The 16882-nt window shown below is 54.8% G+C and overlaps 1 protein-coding gene across 3 annotated transcripts in view; it reads right to left on the bottom strand.

The window, feature by feature from the left end:
• XPO6 (exportin 6) overlaps positions 1-11342 on the bottom strand; it is a 52562-nt gene extending 41220 nt beyond the window's left edge. For 2 of the 3 annotated variants that reach the window (XM_084536333.1, XM_084536334.1), the window contains exon 1: positions 11115-11342. In XM_084536333.1, the coding sequence (XP_084392459.1) occupies positions 11115-11117 (3 nt within the window). In that variant the 5' untranslated portion in view covers positions 11118-11342. The remainder of the gene's footprint in view (positions 1-11114) is intronic. The other variant, XM_084536335.1, reaches the window with a different exon arrangement.
• Positions 11343-16882: the final 5540 nt, after the last annotated feature.

Below are 16882 nucleotides of genomic sequence, written 5' to 3'. Positions count from 1 at the left end.
ATGGAGCTGCCGTGCTCCGTCCCTGGACAAATGCTTGCTCTGGAGGGTTTTGCCCACGCTGAGAGCTGCAGCCCCTGACTTTCCCTTTTGGCAAGGGACAGGCAGAGGTAGAAGTCACCCAGCTGGCCTCTCCAAACAGGATTTCATGCAAGAAGCCCAGGCTGGCCAGAAGCCAGCTCGGGCAGCAAGCAGCAGCGTGACCTCCCAGACTGTTTCACTCTCCCATTCGACTTCTCCCGGCTGCTCTGGAGGTTTTGCCACAGGCAGGTGGAGCAGCACAAACCACCCGAGGCAATCAGAGCCTTGCCCACACCGGGCTCTGCAAACACCAAAGCCCTCCTGGCTCCAGAGGTGCCAACTGCTGGGCACCCCGCTCTTACCATCGGCAGAGAGCAGCACTCTGCGCTTCTCCATGCCTTTTGGGCACCCCTCAGATGAACCATTCCTGGGGCAGGCAGTAGTTATCTGTCTTTCAGGTGAAGGCTGTGATAACTAGGTCATCCTGAGAAGGAGGACACGCTGCTGCAGAGGCAAGGAGACCTGCTCGGAGGCTGCACCTCGGTGTTATCGCTCCCGCCGTTTGCTTTCTTCGAGGACTCGGTGTTTACTCTGCACTGAAGGACAAAGGAGCAGGAAGGCACACCAGGATCTGGGGGAGAAGTGCCGAAGGCTCCCAATCCTGAGCAGCACAGACACGTGGATGACTGCAGGAGCTGGGACAGTCAGGGTGAGACTGAACCCCGCCGGCAGTCAGAGCCGTCAGCGCTCAGTTCAGCTGCTGTTTGGTCTGAAGTTCTGCCATTTGGGTCATAGAGAATTTTAAAAATTAAGTGTTTTCAAGGATAGATGCAGTCTGGACCATCACTTGCAAAATTTGCCATAGGGTTTCTGGGCAAGGGCTGGCTGTAAGCATCACCTGCGTGAGGCACTACAAAATATTCAGCTGCTAAAGCAGAAAGACTTCCTGCTCGTTTTCCTAAAGTTTCATTCCCCCTTTCCCCACCAAGGCCTGCTGGTTTCTGCAGCCTAGTTAAAGAGGTGCCATTTGCTCTCCTCCATCAGCCATCTGAGAGAAACCCCACGCATTTCTCTAACTCCTGTGTGCAGAGCAAGCCTTGTGAGCTTTTTTTTTTACCACAAAAAACTTCTCAATTCACTAAAAGCAGCCAAGGTTGGCTTTCACAAGTCACCATCCATGGTCACTCCCCTGCTTCCAACTCCTTCCAGCAGGGACGGTCAGGCTGTAGTGTGCAGCATCTCTGCTGCTGTCTTCAGCCAATGCTCCAGCCAGCAGTGTTGCAACCAGCTGGGTGCCCGAGGTGTTGGCGCATGGAAGAAAGCAAACGCACCTCTTCCTAGATGGCCACGGATGTCCACGCTCCATACCTCGTCCCTGGAAATCGTCCACCCTCAGAGAAAGTGCCCCGTGTGACCGGGATCAGGCTGGGAGCTCACACACCCATCCCATCCCATCCCCAATTCAGTCTCACCACGTTTGTTAAGGGTGTTTCACTAGCTTATCGAGCGAGAGGTGTGTGGCTGCTTACTCAGCCCGTTTATCTATCAGCTCCAACCTTTAACAGACATCTCATACCCTCAGAAGAATGAAGGAAGCTGCGTTCTCAGCTGTGAATCCTCTTTGGGCAGAAATTGTAAGGTTTGCTATCAAGTGCTTGCACGCTTAAAGAGCTTCTCCGTCCAGCAAAGCACCAAAAAAGAGAAAGGTGCAATGAAACCAGCCGGCTTCAGAGCTATCGTAAAATCGCATTTGGAGATGTAAGAGCCATTAACTGATTTCTCTTACATATAAAGACATTCCCCTCTTACAAACGATCATTCTGGAAAACAGGAAAGTGCTTATAAAGCTATTTATTTATTTTTTTCTCCAGAAGAGCTTTCATTTAGAGTAGATTTGCCTTTTTTTTTTTTTTTTTTTTTCCATTTTGCATTCTCTTAAGACATCCGAAGCAGGACAGTCATATGCTCCAAACAGCTCCAACGCATCAGCCTCAGTGGCCGTGCCCGGCTGTCACATTTTACTTTCATAAATAAATGCTTTTAAAAAGGAAAGCGATTATTTCTGGTAGCAGAAAGCCCTTCTCTAATGCTTTGCCATAAAAACCCAAGCTGTTAACCTTTTAATGGCTGCTATTAACAGCTCAGCTGAGCATCAATCATACAAATGATGCTCTAAATACAGCATCCCAGGCAGAGGATAACTGTAAAAAGGGCTGGTTTTTGTTTTAATGCGTTTGGAAATGGGTATTGCTAAACCAAAATTAAGGTAATCCCTCTACGAGGGCTTCGGTTGTTTGCTAACATGTCAATTGAGGCTGCAACATTCCGCAGGTGACTCCAGCTGATCTTCGGGCAGCCCTGGACCAGCCTCCTCGGATGCTGAAGGGGGATTTTGCCGCACGCAACCCTGACTTCCTATGGTTTCAAACCTCCTTTCATACCCCCTTCCTACCAGCAGCAGCACGAGACGCAGCCCACCACAGCTCAGCCTCCTGCTGCTTATCGAGGTTTGGATCTTAGCACGTTTCAGGCACTCAGCTAGAAGGAGCATCAGCTACGTCTGCTTCTCGTGCTGGTATCAGCTCGTCCAGGAGGGGAGGGACTGCAAGAAAGCATTTAGGAAAAACCCTACCTCTGGTTTGAAGTGTTCCCAGCAGGAATTTCCATCGTGCCACCAGTAAGCCAGGGGGTAAGGTTAAAAGAAAACACAGACCTACCACAATGCAACTGCTGGTGTAACAAAATTCATTAATTCCATCTTTGCTGCCTCCAAGTGACCCTGCCCCATCCCCTTCCACCTGGGAGCCTCCTGCTTCCAACTCGGTGCAGCTACTCACTGGCATGGCTCTATGTATACACACACAAACACTCTAGCTGGTTTTTCTTCCTTTTATCCATATTATTTAGCGTTGTAAATCATTTTTAAGCATGCAGTGGAAGCTGTGGAATGTAATTATACACTTCAAACACCCGTGCACGTGTCCTAACATAGTTATTTAGGCTCTGACTTCACCAATTATTGGGGTGGCTTCCGGAACCCCTCCCTGCCCAAACCCTAACCTAAGGTGACAATGAGCAGCTGCAGCTCCTAATTACAGCCCCAGAAGATGGCGGGGTCACCCCGAGCCTGGTGTGGCTCACAGCAGCCTTCCTTCTGCTGCCGTCAGCAAAGCGCAGCCGTTGTCGCTGCTGCAGCCATCCCTCAGAGCAGCTTCGAGCCGCTCCACGCCGCCAAGCTCATGAAAGAACCGAAGCGGGGTGTTATTTTTAGCAACAAAAATCAGAATTCTGGAGTGCTTAAAAAAAAAAAAAAAAAGCTGTGTGATACCCAACACATCTTCTGGAAAGGCTGAACGCATGCTTTGCAGAGGCAGAGCTCCGCGTTACTTGAATACTTGCTGCTTTTAATCATTTCCAGCTAACAGCTTTACAAGTCTGGGTTTTCACACGCATTCCAAGGGTCTCGGTAACAGCATTACGAGGCTCACCCTGAAGTCTTCAAACACAAAGCAGCGCACAGCCCATCACGTACGTGCTCCCCTGCAGTACGTTGCTGATGATATCAGCCGTGCTCTGTCTTTACTCTCAGTTTCCTCGTTGCATTTCAGACATGTTTTTGTGGTTTAATGAACAGAAACTAGGCTCGGCTTCACTCTGCGCTCTGAGAACAGCTCGGGCTCCTGGTGCCTTTTCGAGAGATTTTCCGGCTGCAGAACACAACCCGGTCGCCTGGCCCACTCGTTTCAGGAGCCGTGAGTCCAGCGGCTCGCTGATGAGATGCTGATTTTGCAAACTTTTCTCTTATCCCACAATTCAGGCCAGAGATCTACAACAGATGTCAGGAATTACTGTGCTATCTAAAGGCAACCAACAGGAGCGAGGCAAAGCAGCAAACGCACCACGCTGCACGCAGTCCCTGTGCTGTGATGGAGCTGCTGTCCTGCACGACAGCTGCCTCTACGGCTCCTCAGCTGAGAAATGCCAGATTACACTTCAGGATTCAATGTAAACATCAGCTGGGGACTAAAAACGATCATAGGCTGAAGGCTGCTGCGCAGAGCGGGCTACGGAGAGGCAGCAGCAATAAGCTGATTCCTCGAACAGGATAAAGAGATCATCTTACCTGTAAACACCGCCTGGTACACGAGTAATCAGGCACCTTTTAGAATACCTACGGGCTCACGTTTCTTAAATCTTCTTCTACAGGCAGGTTCGGTTAACCAGGCTGCAGGTTTTAAGGCTGAGCTTTGATTAGCAGGCTCAAGTGGCCAAATCAGCTCCCTCCTAAACTGGAGGCTCTTCATGGTGAGAGTCAACCCCGGGGAAGCGCGTCCTCCAAGGAGCATTTAGCACTGGCTCAGCTCTTCACAAAAGGTGCTCGGTAACGCATGGAAACGCAGCAGGCATAAAGCATTAAAATTCGACGCCTACAAATTCTTTTAGAAACCTACCAGATGAATAAAACAAGCGCAGCAACCCGGCAAAAGCACAGGCAGACTCAGCCGTGGCACCGGCACAAGCCCCGCCGTGGAGCCCCTCTACTTCGGGCACCACCAGAGGAACGGGGCCCGGCATACCGCGTGCCCTCCAGGCTGCACGGGGCCGGCCACACGCTGCTTTATGGCTGCTGGAGCTCCACACGGTGCTTGGGATCTCCCTGGTTGCCTCCCAGTGTACGCCGGCAGCTTAAACCCCATATAACATAGCCCAGCACCCCCCACCTACAGGGAACAGGCTCGCAATGGTGGCATCAGGACCCATCAGGACTCCCTGTGCCAGCCCACGATGAGGACAGGAGGGCCCTGCCCGTCCTCATGGGGCCAGGCTCCTGTGGGATTGCTCGAGGCGATGGCCACGGGGTGCAGGTCACTTCCCTCTTCTCCAGGGAGGGGAATCCAGGCCTGAGCAAACAGCCCCGAGGGCTGCCCAGCCAAACGCAACCAGCTCTCGCGTTTTGAGGTAGCGCTAGTCTGGGGATCTCCAGCATCTTATCTGGGGTAAGCTGGGTGTTAACAAGGCAGGTGGGGAACAGCCCTCAAGGCTGCACGATTTCAGACAGAAGTATATCGGGGCTGGAGAGCACGCCAGGAAGAAATCAAAAACTGCAGTGTTAAGGAAACTGCGCGCACCTCGCTCAAACGGGCTGCGACAAACAGCAGCAGCAGCAATTTGTAAGATGAATTTAGGAAGGATCCCACAAAGCACAGCCTTCTGAGTTGAAGTCAGTCTGAAACAAGCACCGGTTGTCACGTTTTAACTGAGTCTTCCTACAAAGAGCACTGTGAATGCTCTTACAGATGGGCATTTGATACATCAAAAGCTTTCTTCCTTGTGACTCACTCAAACGTGGTGGCTCCTTTGACCAGGGAGGAGGAGACTGGAGAAGAGTTCAGATGCGATAGGAGCAGTAACCCTGGCACCCCGCATATCAGCGCTGAGCTGTCCAAGAAGCATTAACAGATTTTCCAAAACACTTCTCGAATACTTCACTGCCAGCAGGACCGTGAAAGCAAACCCCTATTTATCTGAGCCTGCAGGCAGCTCAGTGACAGGGGCCAAACACCCAACTGCAGCCGTTTGCAACCCGACCTTTAGGAGTCTCTGGAAGCGAGCACGTCTGCAGAGATGGAAATTGAAAGTACTACAGCAAGCAAAGGAGAAAGTGAATGTAAGAAGCCGAGGATTATTCAGCAGGTTTCTTACCATGGCACTCCTATTCATCGGCAGCTCCCTCTACACAAAGGGAGCCCCTGCTGAGATTCTGACTGCATCGAAAAATCCCCTTACCTTGGTGAAAAACTCTCCCAGCACAGACAAAGGGACATCAAAGCAAGGTTTGTGCTACAGAGAGCTCGGGACAAGGATTATACCTTGCCCAATGCTACAGCAGCCAGACCTGCTTTCCAGGGAGGTGGTCGCTGTACACAAAGCACGATGTTTTATAAGACCCCGCTGAAGAACAGAAAAACCCGCAGTACTGCAAATTTAATTCCTGGCAAGAGCGTTAGAACTTGTGTTGGGCACTTAAGAGCATTTATGGAACTGATGCGGGTAAGGCTCACCATGGGAATAACTCCGCAGGACTTCGTTTGAACGTTTCCAAAGAATAGCACATTGAGACAAAACATCTCCTCCGCTGAAAGGCAAACAAGATGTTGCTATCGATAACGCTTCTGCGCTTTGGGGTGTTTCACACCAGCCGCCTGCTCCTCGGCCTCACATCTCCTGGGCTCTGGGGAAGCGCTGCAGGAAGCCTCCGGGGGAGTTCTCAGGGCTGTGCCCCTCGGCACAGGGGGCTCGGGTCAGCGCGACCTGGCTCGCGGGAAGCAAGAAGCAGCAGCCCAAAGTCTGCAGCAAGCTGCTGCAAAGCTGCCTCTTCCTCCCGCACCTTTTCCCCATCGAGGGCAAACCATTTCTCCTGGCGTCCCGGCTGTCCTTGCAGCTCCTTGCATCGCCTTCTTCCCTTGCTTTGTGTTGGCACGGAGAAAGCCCAGCAGCAGTGCATGGTTCAGCCTTTGGCCCCATACCGACACCGGTACGTGGAGGGGGACAGTGGCGAGGCAGGACAGCATCACCCAGGCACAACACAGGATTTTCAGACAAAATTATCTCCCATAAGATCAAAAAAACTCATCTAGAAGGCAACGTCCCCTGCCTTCAACGCTGACTTCAGCATCCTGGCTCCTTTTCGCAAAAAAAGGGGGAAAAAAGGAAATATGACAACCCCTCTCTGAAAGAAATTCATGCTGCCATTAAAGCTGTAATAAAATATTAAATCAAACCGCTAAAAATAGACAGAGGCGTGCAGACCCAGCTACGAAACTTGGAGATGCTGAACCAAATACAAGATGATTTGGAGCACAAATGCAGCATGTTGGAAAATTGTAAAAGAAATTAACTCTGGGCAGGATTCCCCCAGGAGAGGGATCAGGGAAGATTGGGAATTAACGAATTTACCATGTTGCTAAAAGAGTCGGAAACAGGTATAGTGAAAGTTTTCTCTGCTGTCTGTAAGTAGGAATCACGAACTGTTACAGAAAGCTGTAAGATGTGTGTGTGTCAGGGGAAGGTTGGAAAACGCCTTGCCCCACAGCAGAAACACCTCCCCTAAGCTTTAGGTGCTTGTGTGCAAGATAATCTGTATGGGAAAACCTGAGTTGCTTCTTCCTCTACCAAACCATTAATATTTGTGCTCGGTTGGAAGGAGCAGACCTGTACAGAGCGGGAGGCAGATGCTGCACGCTCCACCTCCACAAATGATGTTCTACTTGGGACAAATGAAGCTGGCAGAGGCCTCGCTTCTCTCACAGGAGTAGAGGACTGCCACGGGAACACCTGGGATGCAGGAAGGCAGCAGCGACCCAAACGCAAATATAGGAATATAGGTGCTGCCAGGGAGCTGACTGGCACAGGACAAGGGTTCGGAGGGATTTTAGGATGCATTATGTGACCAGCCAGTCATCAGATACAAAAGCTCCTTGGCATTTTTTCTCCTATTTTGCACGCAGCAATGGCAGATCCTTCTTCCCGAGCTAACAGGCACCACCTAACGATGGGCGTTAAACTCATCTGATGGACCTTGAGGCTCCACAACGTTGCCTAAATACCTTTTAGCCTCACTGGAGGCCGTAGAGCTTACCCAGGCCTTCGAAACATGGTGCATGTAACACACCACTCACAGGTACTCACACGTAACCGTCCTACCAAGACAAAGCCAAGGGGGAAGCCCCCTTCCCAGCTGCACTGGAGACCTGCCTTCCCACTGCAAACCCAGTTCTGATTCCTCTTTCTTTTAGCTCTGCCAGAGCTGAGTTAAACCCAGGTTTGCCAACGATGCCTCAGCACCACCGGCCGGCCCCGCAGTGCGCCGTGCTGCCTCCCGCAGCCACGGAGGCTTTGCTGCAGAGAAGGTAAATCCGTGAAGCGGTTTGCGGGCATTAAGTCTTAGCTCTCGTCTCAGGATTTAATAAAATGGGGATAATGCTCCGGAGGGGCAGAAAAAGTGACGTGACTTGCAGGCCGAAAAAGGAAGCCAGATGTTCGAGCTGAGGCGAGGACTTACCAGTTCCTATTCTCTCGTTTCCCCGCACAGTGCGGCGAGTCAGAACGCTTTCTGAAAAGATTTACTTTTCTTTTTCAGCTGTGCACTAAGGAGATACCAGGAGGCGGCCAGAACCTCAGGCTGCCACACCAGGGGCCCGGCGCTGCTGCTGACGGTGGCAGGATGGGAGCTGAGGGAGGGAGGCCCCGCTCCATCTCCTCTCCACCTCACAGGCCTCCCTGCAGTGCAGAGGCGACCTCGCCAAGCACCAGCGCTTCCTGCCTGCTGCAGCGCTCTGCAGCCTCACCGGGTTCCTCTCCATCTCCTCCTGGAGGCTGTCCCCAGGGTTTGCCAGCTTCCCAGCCAGGCAGCAGCAGCCCAAGCTCCAGCTGCAGGCAGCGGGGCCACTGACAGGGGCTCGGTTCAGCCAGCCCCCGGGCCACCAGCTCAGCAGCGCACAAAAAACGTGGGCTGCTCGGGTAACTCAGCAGCAAGCTCCCTGGAAACCACATGCAGCTCGCCAGCCCCCTGGCTGGATATCCAGCACTCCAGGCATCCCGGACTTCCCAGCACGTGGAAGGTTTAAACACCACCGTGGGCTCTTCAGAGGAAGCTTTAAGCGTAAGAAATGACAGCGCTCACTGCTAAAAAAAAAAAAAAAAAAGCAAGCTGATAACGGGGGCTCTAAAATCAAAGCCGGGATGCTGCCGGGAAAAACTTCGAAGGAGCCGAGCTGCCCACGCCCGCTGCCTCCTCCCAGCTCTGCAGAGTTATATTTGCCTCACGCAGAACAGGGACCCGGGTTTTTTTGGGCCGGCTGCTGCTGCTCGTGGTGGACGCTTCCCGTTTCGCTGCGCACGCCCGAGGGCTGCTGACAACAGGAAAGAAGAGCGCCCGGCTTCGTAGCTAGCACCAGCGGCTTCCCGTGCCATTTTAAAGCCCCTACACCTCCCAAAACAGCCTTTCTGGGATAGAAACCTTACTCCTAAGATATTCTTCTAGCTGCTGGCATGACACAAGTCCCAGCTACACAAAGAGAACATTCTCCAGGAGGTCAGTGCCTGCCTCACAGCCCCCCGGGGAGGTGAGGAGGCAGCTGGAGGGTGGCTGCTGGGCTCTGGGCATCACCGCTGCTCTCTGAGCCTCCCCTCGGGGTACTAGGAGCAGAAAAAGGGCGAAAGGATCAGAGGTGAAACAACCGCATGGCTTCTTGGGATGCGAAACACGAGTGTTGATGACTTGGTCCACAAATATTCATTTTGAATATTCTTTAATATCACCTAGAATAAACCTAACACTCGTCTGGGAAGCACACGAGCACTTTGTGGAGCTAGTTTAGAGCCCACCGACCCAACCCCAAAGAAATCCGTTTGAGATGCCCAAGTTTTACACCGTTTTCTTTGCCTACAAAGATGTCACGACGTCACCAGGGCTGGCGCACACCTTCTCCCCAGAAAGCCACCGCCTGGAAGCTGCATCTCTGCTAAACGGGGCTCAGCAGCCTGGCACGGCACCAGCTTCGGTGCCACGACCGCAAAGCCCGCAGGAATTGATACCTCACAAAGCAAGAGGCTGATCCCAGCTTCCTGCGAGACCAAATAGCTTCTTAGTGGCAGCACAGCATTCCTGAGCCATGGGGGGAGGTGGAGCACACCGCACTGCCACCTGTTTACACCAGGAGCCCGCTGCAGTTCCCCTCGTGCCCTTGATGCCCCTCACACCACCTCGGTTTTCTCTCTGCTCCTGCCCAGGCCCTAACTCACCACCCCCCTACTGCTTAAACCCAGTTTAACTAACGAAGCCTGATCCCCCAAGCCTGTATTTTGACAGCACCGTTTAATTACGCAGTATTTATTCCCAGCACGCCTCGCAGGAGCTCATCCTCACGCTTTCCCCACTGTTTCTGGGCAGCAGGGCACACAGGCAGCAGAACTGACCCATCCACAGCTCCAAGGGAATGAGAACGGGAGGAAAACCCCAAACTGCAGCCACACAAAGCGTTACAACAGCCAGTTCTGCAGCACAGCCCCTGCCTGCTCCTCACCTCCATACCCAGTGCCTGGCTTGGCACTGAACTGAGTATTTAATGCTCAAGGAAAAAAAAAACAAAACAAGAGGGGATTCGGCACACAGCAGGCTGGAAGCATACGGCTCCAGGAAGGAAAAGGAAGAAATAAGCAGCCCTTTTGCCAGCTGTATTTACTGGCGTGCTCCCCGAAGCACAGAACTCTGTAACCTCGTTCCACAAGCACAGCCACAGCTCGCTGCACTGCACGGGCCTGCCCAGCCCTCAAAATCCAGCCACGGCAGCCGCTCATCTTCCTGAAGCTGGGGGACTCGCGGGGAAAAAACCCACCTGGGGAGCACGGCCCTGGGCTGTAGCTTCAGGGGAGGCCGCACTAAGAACCGTGAGTGACACCTGGCAGCCGAGCCAGGAGCCCATCGGCACGGCGGGTGACAAATTTACAGCTACAAACCGACTTCCTGACAAAAAGGGGGCTGAGGAGGCCGAGCCGGAGACATCCGAGGGCTGAAAATAGAAGGGGCTGAAAAGCAGCGCGGGGGCTGCCGCCCTCCCCGGGGGGACCCTGCAGGGAGGCAGGGCCGGGGGCAGCTCCCTGCTTACCGGGTACCTGCAAAATGGGTGTCTGCGGCTCCCCCCTGCCTGGCCGACAAGCTCTGCAGTGCCAGGTCTCCCTCCGGGCAGAATAAGAGAAAAACAACCAGAAAAATATATAAAATATTAAGGAAAATAAACGAGCCTTAAGGCGGCCATGGGGGTGCCGAGCACCGCTGCACCCCCCCCACCGGGCAGGCTCCCCCCTGGCACCGAGATCTCCTCTTCCTGCCTCTGGGCACGGAGAAAAGGGGAAAAAAGAGGGGGTGGGGGGGCAGATGGGGGCCGGCTCGGCGGTGCGGCCAGCGGCAGCGGGCAGGGCGCGGCGGCGGAGGGCAGGGGCGGCAGCAGCACCCCCGGGCCCGCTCCCCACGGCCCCCCCCACCCCCCTCAGGCCTCCCCCTCGGCGGGCAGGCCCCGGCCGGGCCCCGCACTCACCATGGCTGCCGGCGGCTCCCTCGGGGCGGCTCTAGGCCGGGCGCCGCGCTGCGCTCATGGCACGGGCGGCGGCCATGCAGCGGCCGCGGCCCCCCCGGCCTCCCCCAGCGCCGGGCAGAGGCGGCCGGAGGGCAGGGCCCCAGGGCAGGGCCCGAGCGGGGCTCGGGGCTGGCGGCGGCGGCGACGGCCCCGGGGCTGCCTGAGGCGCGTCCCGCCGCGCAGCGGGAGGGGGCCCGGCCCTGCCCGCCCCGCCCACCGGAAGCGGCCGCCGGGCGCCGCCGGCCAATGGGAAGCGAGGAAGAGGCCGAGCCGCGCCTGCGCGCTCCGCCGCCGCGCACGCCGCCGCCGCCGCCATCTTGGAGGAGGGCGCGGCGCCTCCCCCTCCTTCTTCTCCCCCCCCCCTCCCTCCCGCACCCGGAGCGGCTGCGCCTGCGCAAAGGGCGCGGCCCGCCCGGCAGGAAGGGGCTGTGCTGGCGCGTGTCAGGAGGGGCGGGGCGATGTGGAGGTGGGCGTGGTCTCCCCGCGGCCACGCCCCCTCCCCGAGGGGCGGGGCTGCATGGCACGTGCGTTGCTAGGCAACGAGAGGGGCAGGCTCGGGCCTAGTCCTGGCCCCAAAGCCTGCTTACAAGGCGGCTCCCTGCCCATTCTGGGAATAAAAATGCCCTTTTTGCACAATTACCTTAGTTGGAGGGACAGAATCTGGTGCTGAGATGTGCTTAGCAGGGACCTTGTAAAATGCAGACCACCAGAGCCCTTAGAGCAATTAGGTGGAAATGACCTAATTAAAAAAAAATAAATAAAAATCACGAATGTGTAAGAAACATCACTGCCTCCAATTCCTTCAAAAGGAATTTGGCTTATAACAGGCCGGCAACTGACAGCCACGTATTGTCTGTGAGGCACCGGGTAGACTGTGAACCTGGATTGCCCGCTCATGGGGAAATGGGAAGGTCCTGGTCACCGAGGAAAAAAAAATTATATATATATATATATATATATAAACTATGTTATGGAACTAGTAGGCATGCTTCTGCTTGTGGGACGCCCGGCATTGCAATCACAAATAAAATTGCTTCACTGAGATCCTCGCCTCAGCCCGTGTTACTGCCTACAGAGCGTTTCTCACACCCCTGGCACACGCACATCCACTGCCAGCCACCCGGTCTGTGCCATTGCCACAGGGGCACAGGCCCGGGAGGTCATGGCAGAGACCTCCCTCCAGTGCCTGCACACCTCAGACGGCCCCACACGCCATGTCCTGCTCGTCACCGGGTACAGGGGCCCCGTCACCTCCCCGGGTGGCTGCTTCCCCTGAGAGCCTTCAGTGAAGGACCCTGCAAGGCAGGCACACGCGTACAAGAACACTCCTACTGGCTTTGTGCCTGTGTAACTAATTAAATAATGAACAAGGAGGGAGAATCCTCACACCGCAGGTCCTAATCAGCAGCAGTAGCGAGCGGTTACCGGGTATCAGAGACCAATTGCAACCCCACGGGTTTACTTCAATCCGCTCTGACGCCCTCTGTTTTCTGATGACTGAAGGGGCTGGCAGAGAAGACGTAACGGGGAGACCGAGAAGAGGGGCACGATTAAAACAGGAAATTCAGCCCTTCGCTACGGCCTTTCAAAATGAAGCCAGGACCAATCAGAGCCTAAAAACAGCGAAGTTAATACAGATCAAAACACTTATGGTTCCCAAAGTCTCCTGTGGCATTTCCCGTTACAAGAGAGCGCTGAAACCGGTGGCTTAATAGGCTTTAGAGGGGGGCTGTATACATATGAGGATATTGCAAATGCTTGCAGTTACATTAGAGGATTAAACACAACAGGAGAGGGAGAGAAATAAACCCTCTAGGGGAGTGTAACTAACTGCAAGGCTTAGCAAGAAGATTATGGTTGAATAGTCCCTGTTTTTTCCACTGTCAAATTTCTTCCACTTCCCTGCTTCTCATCGTGGCTGCCTCTCAGCAGCGCGCTGACCCTGCAGCCCCTCGTCCTGGGCATTCCCGTGCTAGTCCCTGTTGGTGGAAACACTGTTCTTGTGCTTAAAATGCAGGGCTCATTAAATGCAGGTGAACCCCTCGTGCATAAAGGGCCGGAGACCTGAGCCCTAACCTCGCCTGGGGTCCGGGTGCTGCAGCTCTTCCCAGACCAAGCTGTGCAGCAGTGTCCGTGCCCCAGGGTGACCTTTCGTCACACAGATTTGCAGCTTTGACATTGTCGGGCTGCTCTGGAGATCACTGTGTTTGCTGTTACGTGCCAGGCACTGCACCGTCTCCAAAGCCTCTCCAGCGTCTCCGAAATGTGAGGCTGAGCCCGGCAACGTGCCTGCGTGCGTGTTCACGGAGCCTGGAGCCTCTTACTCCACCGATCGTCACTTCGGGCCACCGCAGCTGCACCGGCATGGGACAGGTATCCATGGAGACCATTAAAAGGATCATCTCATGATCGTGGTTTGTTCTTTTAGCACGTTGCTTGTTGACATGTGCTCCAGTGTGCACGTTTCACACCAGGGCGAGCCTCCTGCCCGATGCAAAACTGCGGCCGTCGCCGCTCCGCTCGCACCTTGCCTCCTGGGGCTGTGCAAGTTGCTTCTCCCTGCACTGCATTTTCAGTCTCTTCTGGAGAGACTGGCAGAACAAAAAAGACTGGCAGAACAAAAGAGACTCCAGAAGCGGGAGGGGTTTGGCATACGGATGGCACTGAACAAGCTGGTGGGCACCGAGAGAAATAAGAAAACTGAGCTGGGCACAGAGCAGGACCCAGAAAGCAGAGAGGAGGAGCGTGCACCTGCTCTGCCAGGGCTGGAGGAAAGCCTGGGAGGCTGGAGCTGGGCTTCTGCTCCTGGCACAGATTTTGCCAGCTCCTGCTGGAGGCACAAGGCCCCAGAGGCGAGAGCTGCCAGCTTTAGCCAAGGTGCCAAAATGCTGGATCCTTACAGGGAGCTTTTGTCCTGTGTTCTTATTTCCCCTGAAAAACCCAAAGGGCGTGCAGCACATTTTAGTACAGGATTTGGGGCTGACAGCGTGCTCTGAGCTCCACAAGCTTTTGTCCCTGTTCTAGCAACATCTGCTCCAAGGACAACAAAATATCCTCATGCCTGCAATTGCTGTTGAAATGAAAGGTCTTGCACTGCCCTGGCCGGGGAAACCACTGGCTGTCTGCAGCCCTTATGTTTCAATCTGGGGCTTTTTCATCTTCTGTTTCCTACAGAGGGAGACAGTAAGGCTCAAACTATGTCCCAGTCAGCCCAAGTCAGGAAAAGACATCAAAGTTTTATTTTCTAACTTTATGTCTAAAAAAAAAAATAAAATACAGAAGAAAGGGAGACACCATGGAGCCAAATGGCTACCTTGGGAGACCAAGGTAACAGCGTTTGTGAAGATTGTTCTTTACTGCATGGTTTATCCCTCGGTTATCTTTACCGTGAACACACAGAGAAATGCACTAGAACTTGATTTGAAGCCCTTTTGCCAAAGCATCCTGCACAGCTCCAGTCCTCGTTCCAGCCTGTTCAGTCACACACTCAAATATTCATTGCAGTTAATTGCTTTATTCCAGTTTTGCAGAGTTTGGGTTTTGCCTCCAGGCTGAGGCTGAGTCTTATTCCAACCCAGCAGCTGTCTGCGCCTCTCTTCAAATCCAGCCGGGTATCTGTTTCCATCTTATTGCTGTTTTATTGCTCCTACCACAAAGGGAGCTGTAACTCACTCTGAATGCCATGCGTAAATGAGCACCTTCCTGCACATCCACCCAAGGTGATTTCTTTGAAGGGGTTAAGCTGTAGTTTATAAGCACAATAGAGCAACTTCGAAACACGAAACACAAGGGAAAGTTTTGTGTCGTGAACCCACCCCTTTGCTCAGTAAGCTGCTTGGCAATAAGCAATTTGTTCACTTAGCAAGCTCTAAAATCTACGGCAGGTAAGGGCTCTGAGTGCAAATAGCCATGCCCACAAGCTCAAAGTACTACGGACATGTGTAATTAATTAAAACCCACAGCCCACTGCTCTGAGGGAAGGCGTGCTCCCCACCACGGGTTCCTCCTCCTCCCGAAGACACTCCAAAAAGAAGACACTCACCTCCAAAACAGCCAGGATGCCCCGAGGCCAGAGGGTTTCCTCTTACTGGAAAGCCCCTGGGGCTATTTGCAATCTACACCCCTGGGAATTGCTTCCAGGGGCTGGGACCAAACAAGCTCAGGGGGCTGAGACACGGCAGAAGGTCAGAAAAGCAGGAGGGTGGGTTTGCAGGCAAGGCCCTGTGGCAGGCAGGCACCCTGACGCCGTCCCATGGCCCCAAATGTTCTGTTCCCATGGCCAGGGGTTGGATTTCCTGAAGCAGGGTCTTCGTGAGGGCACAGGGTGCGGTGCCAGCCACAGCTGCTTGCAGATACCTGGAAGAAATGAGCTTTGTGTGCCCTGTTCCCCTTGGCTGGTGTCTGGAAGAGGTGACGCTCTATTTCACCTCCACCTTGCTGCTCTGTGATACAAGGCACCACTTCTGTTCCAGCCAAAGGATGGACTTCAGAGAAACTTGGGGGCTGCGGCTTTTTTTTTTATTAAACCTGCACAAATTTCAGTGCCTGGCTTTTCTTCCTAGGCCTCAAAAGCCCAACCAAGCAATGCAAAGAGACATCAGGATCTCCCTGTCCTCAGCCTCCTGACTTTTGGGGAGGGGACGTGCAGGGGACGGCGCAGCCGGGGCTCCACGTGCTGGGTCCCACCCGGAGACATCCACGGTGGAGCCCGGAGCCAGGCAGAGCAGTGCCCGGCTGCTCCATCCCACATCTCCATGGGGGCTGCGAGGAGCTAATGGTTTTTAAGAAAAGAGAGGGGTCCCATCAGCCCGGCACCACGCGGCCCCTCCAGAAGCCATTAGGGGCTCCCCAGGGCTGGCCACGCTCTCCTCTTCCCTTCCTTGGGAGAGCGGCCCTCTTTTTTTTCCACATTTCTCCTCTCTGCTGCTCAGCCCATTAGCCGAGACATTAAATTTTAACATTTTCGTCGCTCTGTGCAGCAGGCTGCTGGTGAGTGGGTGCCTGGGTGGGTGCCAGGGCCCTGGGGGAACAGCAGCGGAGGAGGCACCTGCTGCACCCCGCAGGGTGGAGAGGGGCTCCTGATGCCTGCGGGATGCTGGCGCCCGCACCCAGGCACGGCTGGAGCACGCTGTGCCCTGCAGGAACTGTCCCTCCACAGTGACAAAGGTGACAAATGTGACTTAGGGCTGAATCGCCCTCCAGGTTTGGTCCTGGGGAGGTTCGCACCGAGGACAGCCCCCGGCACCGGTGGCATGCGGAACAGGAGCAGCCTGCCCGCAGCCCAGCCCTCGGTGGCAGGGCCAGGAGCTTTCTGTCCACGAGGCTTTAAAATCCATCGATTTTTGCCATTAGGGTGGGAGTGGCTGGGGCAGATACACTGCAAGCGGAGCGGCGCACTGAATAATTCACGGCCAGAGATGACGAAGCCGACGGCCGGCCTGGGGAAGCCTCCCCACGTCCCCCCGCAGGGACCTGCCCTCTGCTGTCACCCCAGGGGGTGGGACACGGGCCGGGACGAGGACCTGCTGCTCCAGGACACCGCCACCACAGCCGCCCTGCCTCACCCCACCGGCACAGCGCTGAGTTTGCCAGGTCTCAGCCACGGCGCCGCCAAACCCCGCGGCACCAGCGCGGAGCCCGGGCAGGGCCGGCGGCGGCAGCCGAGGAGTTAATCCCCAGCCTCGCCGCATGGCTCTGGAGCTATTAATACCCGCACGCCGCCGGAGCTG

This window comes from Aythya ferina (assembly GCF_964211825.1).
Source record: "Aythya ferina genome assembly, chromosome: 15".
NCBI lineage: Eukaryota > Metazoa > Chordata > Aves > Anseriformes > Anatidae > Aythya > Aythya ferina.
The sequence above is the reverse complement of the archived record's forward strand: the minus strand, read 5'-3'. Positions and strand labels throughout refer to the sequence as shown.